Source organism: Protopterus annectens, chromosome 17.part0 (genome assembly GCF_019279795.1).
Source record: "Protopterus annectens isolate FY-2018-M chromosome 17.part0, PAN1.0, whole genome shotgun sequence".
NCBI classification, from domain to species: domain Eukaryota; kingdom Metazoa; phylum Chordata; order Ceratodontiformes; family Protopteridae; genus Protopterus; species Protopterus annectens.
Genome location: NC_056751.1, coordinates 651,635,417 through 651,641,002, shown reverse-complemented (window position 1 = coordinate 651,641,002; position 5,586 = coordinate 651,635,417). Strand labels below are relative to the sequence as shown.

General features: G+C 35.7%; 1 protein-coding gene across 1 annotated transcript in view; it reads left to right on the top strand.

Annotated features, from left to right (window-relative positions):
* Positions 1 to 5,059, top strand: part of SYT9 (synaptotagmin 9) — a 1,541,933-nt gene extending 1,536,874 nt beyond the window's left edge. The window contains exon 7 of the mRNA XM_044059738.1: positions 4,175 to 5,059. Coding sequence (XP_043915673.1) covers positions 4,175 to 4,246 — 72 coding nt within the window. The 3' untranslated portion in view covers positions 4,247 to 5,059. The remainder of the gene's footprint in view (positions 1 to 4,174) is intronic.
* Positions 5,060 to 5,586: the final 527 nt, after the last annotated feature.

Here is a 5,586-nt window from a genome sequence, read left to right as displayed (position 1 = left end):
GAAATCACAAATTTTAGTATCTCAAGACGAAAAGATTGCAAGACCAGAAGCTTGAGCTTTAACAATCCCAAATCCTACATTACTAAATCCTCAAAATATCAAAAATTCTGAGACCAACTTTATTTAAACATATACATATGTCCCTATGAATCCAAAAGCCCAGTTACACAACTCCACTGGAACTCTTCCCTTGTGCTACCTCCTCTGCAATACACATATAATGAAAATTCCAAATCTCTCTGATATGGACTATGTCAACAATTTAGGAAACAGTAATACTTTACATTTTCAATAGTCTAGTAATAGCCATCAAAAATTCAAGGCTGCTGTACGCATCTCTGTTTTGCAATACATTCTCAAACTGGCCATGACATTTCATAACATGCTGAGGTGTAGGGGACGGTGGACAACCACAACTCATATGGACACATAATTCCTCTACTGTATCCTGCTACCTTGCCAACATAGTTATTAACACATTTTAATACATAGCCTTGTTTCCCAACAATGATTTCAATCTATGATGTCATGCTTCTACACTATTTTGAGTCCGTCGAAGAAATAGTGTGTTTAACTCATATACATTCCAAAACTGCACCGGGAAAAGAAAGGGAAATCTGCAGAAAGCAGTAGTACTTTTAGAGAATTTAAGTACCTTTTCAGTTAGGTACCAATCAGCAAAATATTTAAGCAATTCTTTTCCCTCAGAATGAAAGGATTCCTTCAGTAAATTAAATGCTGATATCACATCCTCTTCCGGTAGAAAAGCCAGAGCAACAAGGGACTTGACCACCAGTTGGAAAGACATATTACTATTATAGAGCAGAGCTAATCCTAGTTGTTGCACCTTACGCCAAACATTTTGTCCAAAATGGAAAAGGTAACCCTTAGAAGTCACACCATGTAAATTGATAGCAGTACTTTTCTTTGCAGCTATTTCAAAATCACTCAACACATATTTCAAATGTATCTCATAATCATGTTTAGCTAACAGTTGAAGTATGCAATGCCACATAAAATTATAAGACTTAAGGGTCTTCTTACTCATGAGACAAAATAATAAAGGAACAGACTTATTAAATCCTCCACATTTCACAAGCCCATTGATACTGCATAACTGCTGGCATATAATACCTTTATAGAAGAATGTCCCATCCAGTAACCAAATCTTAGCTGCACTTAAGTCAACCAGATTTTGAATTGCAGTAAACACTACTACAGTGGTGTCAGTAGTACTGTCAATTAATCCTGTACTTAAAAATGCCCCCGACTTAGTTGGAAAATCAGACACATTTAATTATTGCAAGTTTACTACACTGCTAATCATAGTTCTCATCTCCTTTCTGCTCACTCTCCCTACCTGTTGCAATAAAGCGTTACATGTTATTAAATTAGGAGTAATGTTTACAGAAGTAGATGCAAGTGCATCATCCACTATTAAGCAGGGTGTATCATGGGACATTTTAGAGCTCATCTTCAATTCAGCACACATTCTCTAGCGCTCTAACTCAAAAGGATCTCCACTATGATTATGGTTTGCTGATTTAATCAACTTTTCTTCATTAGGGCAGACTTTGTGTTATAGCCATACCTTTGCACTTTTGTGCATGTTTCCATTTACAACTCCAATATGTTTTCTCCTTTAGGATTTTCTCACGGTTTAGTACTGAGCCTTCTAATAATAAAACAGGATTTCGTTTTTGGGAAGTGCTTATTTTATACACAGCTCTGATGGTTCCTGGTGCAACAGGCACAATTTCTGCCATATTACTCCAACACATGCTTTGAACTGGTAAAAGCAGTAGGGGAAAGGTAATATAACATGCTAAAGTATTTATAAAATTCAACATTTTGAATTTCACGCTAACAGCTTTGTGACAATGTCAGTGTGCGATCTTTTTATCTTGAGATACTGAAATTCATGATTTCAGTATTTCAAGATTGTAAAGTGAAACTGTGTATATATATATATATATATATATATATATATATATATATATATATATATATTTAAAATATAAAAAACACATACATGCTTGAGCTAAGCCATGGTGGTACAGCGGTTAGCGTTGTCGCTGCACAGCAAAAGGTTCTCCCATTTGATTCTCGGCTGGAGCGCCTTCTGTGTGGAGTCTGCATGTCCTCTTTGCAGTCGAGTGACGTTAAAGACATGTAGGTAGGTGTGAGTGTGAATGGGCGTGCCTTCGTTAAAGGTTGGGCGTCGGGCTGGCAACTCGGCACTGTAAAATCCACTGCCAATCATGAGCAGACCGCAGTTCCGCTGTGGTGACCCCTAACTGGGAAAAGCCAAAAGACATACATGCTTGAGCTATCTGAACTATAAATCAAAACAGTGCTTTGTGAAGGCATTTGTTTGGTTTATAATGCTTTTTTTTTTATTGTGTTTTATTTCTATACAGTTGATGGTGATACTAGTGGAGGTGACAATGAAACAGAAATGGACTATAAATAGTATAAGTGGAAACTGATGTTGGATGTCCATTTAACACCAGGCTTGAATCCATCCATCCTCAGCCCCTTTTTCTAATTTTGCAAATGGGGTTGGGGTATCACTTCAACAGTTACAATCATCTCAAGCCAAGGTTTATACGCTGGGTGGCCAGCCCTGTCTTGGTAGTGCATCTGTACCATTCTCACCTGCAGCCAATTTGGTGGCTAGCCTTGCCTTGGTAGTACATCTGTACCACTCACACCTACAGCCAATTTAGAGTGTCCAATCTACCTACTGCATGTCTTTCAAGTATGGGAGGAAACTGGAGCACCCTGAGGAAACCCACACAACAGGGAGGATATGTAGACTTTACACAGAAGGCACCTCAGCCAAGAATCAAACTAGATGACTTCCTGCTGTGAGGTGACAATGCTAACCACTGTACCACCATGGCTGCCTTCAACTAACACCAGGCTTGAATGATAACATTAATTTTAAATGCACTTTAAAGAAGAAAGGAAGGTTAATTTATTAATTTAGCAATTTGTTAAGGTCTATTCTAAGACCAACCAATTCACTATTAATCTGTTTTAATTCTTCAAACCATCAGATTCTTACAAATGATCATGATTTTTTTGAAACATTATCTAAAGTGAATCTTATTTTCTTCTTAATTTGTAAGGACATTCTGACAAAGTCATATTATGTTGTCAAAAAATGCTTATAAATACATTTCCTGAACTTCTAATGTGGGTTTTAATCATTTTCTTATGACTACCATATTGTCTAGAATTCTTGTGGAGAATTAGCAAGACATGACAATAAGTGAGTAGTACAGCAGGACTTACCCCCATGCAAAAAACTTTGTTTTTAAACTCCCTGCCATTTGTTAAGTATTCCTTATTTGGAAGCATTCACAGTGATACTCTAGCTGTATGTGTAAAACTGGATAAAGCAGGTCAGTGTGTGCGTGTGTGTGTGCGTATGTGTGGTCCCTTCGATGGACAGGTTTCACATCAATAACTGGTTCTCTGCATTAGACCTGTTGTTTGCTGGCATTGGGGTGCAGCTCCATAGCAAGCATGGAAAGGATAAACCAGGAATCAGAAAATGAATGAATTTTTAGTTTATCTCACCACAATAGCTTGGTTAATACATTTATAGTATCAACTCATGTTCACACCTCAAGCAAGATCCTGTTGCATATTGCAGTCTTCGTTTATTTTACGTGTATTTATCAACTGTGGTAAAGCTCTGACCTCTATAGAACTTCTGCAGCCTCATTCCAGCAGCAGTGTCTGGTGAAGTGACTTGCAATGACTCACACACTAGGCAAATGAGGGCTGAAGGAATCAAACACTGGACTACAGGAAACAGCTAAGTTCACAGAGCTTCTATAATAGTGCTTTCATTCTTTTGCTACAGCAGACTAATTTTTCCAGGTATTTAAGCCTAAGGCAATTAAACTTTTAATATAAAAATAACAATATCTAACAATAAATGTTTAACATCACTGATATGTTTTAAGTTATGATATCAAAACATTAACATATATTTGCATGATGCGATGTGCAAGCCCGGTATCTTTACTTTAACAATAGTTTATTGGGTCACAAAATGTTAACTAATAACCTTCCCATGACAATATTCCAAATACTGTTATAATTGTAGCATGCCATATTATTTTGAAATGTAGATAGCTCTTTTTTTGTCTTTTTGCAGTGGGTTGGACAAACTGGTACAAATGGAAGTCAAGGGTCGTTTAATTCTCTGAAAGGCCCTCCGTCTCCATGAAGAAATTATGAAATCTGCAGGGATACACATATGTACTGAAGGGCTGCAATGAAACTCTTCACTGAACGTCTCAACAGTCATCTGCTGACAGGCTGTCAATGAGCTAAATTCCTTGAAACCTTGAAGGACACCTTTGCAGCTGTTGTAGGGTATATGGCAGGCATGTTAGCTTGGCTGCATGCTGGGTGCTCATTATTTTCACATTGTTTCACAAATGCTGTCAGTATATGTTTGAGTAACATGTATTTTAAATTCCAAAGCGATGTAGCATTACATTTTAAAGTGAGTGGTTTACAAATAGCCTTAGTATGTGTTTGTGTTTTTTCTATGTTTTGGGCAAATAAAGACACATTCTATCTACAAGAATGCATAACTGTGTTGTAAGATTCCTATATTGAAAGTGCATGGGTCATATTTGTAGCACATTGTATCAGTTCTCATTACACATTTACATTTTTCTAATGTTAAAATATGATTTAGTTGATGTAGTCAGTCAAATAAGAAATGTAAAATGTGCTTACGTTTTCAAACTCCTCTGTTCAAAATGTTTATTAGTTAATTATGTGCACAATTGTTTATTTGTAATACGCATTTATTCTCAAAGTCAGATTTAATAAATTATAATAAATAAAAGAATATAACATTTCTTACAATTTAGAAATAGTTTTTAAAGAAATACAAAATTGTTTCTAGTTCTATCCTTGAATGAATATTTACAGTTCTTTCTAAAGCTGTCTCTGTTGTATTCCTCTGTAAGACCATTACAATTATTTGTACAGATGGTTTAAAATAAAATCTATCAATATTTGGGAATGCTGAGAAAAAATACATTGATATAATTTTCAGCATAATGTGATAATTATTGTACTTATCCAGTAACAATCATTCATTGTATAAACTTTGAATGTATAGAAGGTTGTTGTCAGTCACTTGGCTAGCAATTACAAAAAATGTTCTTAGGTAGCCTGGTCTCAAAATGGAAGCTAAGAGGTATCTATTTATATGCAAAGCTTGCAGACCCCTACATTGTGTTTGTACTCATTGACCATACACCATTGAGCATTTTTAAAGTTATGACTGATAGCATATCATTGACGTTATTATGCCTTTTAACCTATGTATCTTTCTATGTATCTATGTATCTATCTATCTATCTATCTATCTATCTATCTATCTATCTATCATCTATCTATCTATTTTTTTCTCATTGTCTTAAAAGTTTTGTATAGATTTAGTGCATTCCCTCAGAGATCACTTCATGGTGGCACACTTGTGACCAAGCTTGTTAATGAGAATTTTCACAAAAAGAAAAATTGTTTTTCTTGGGGTGTCCTATTCCT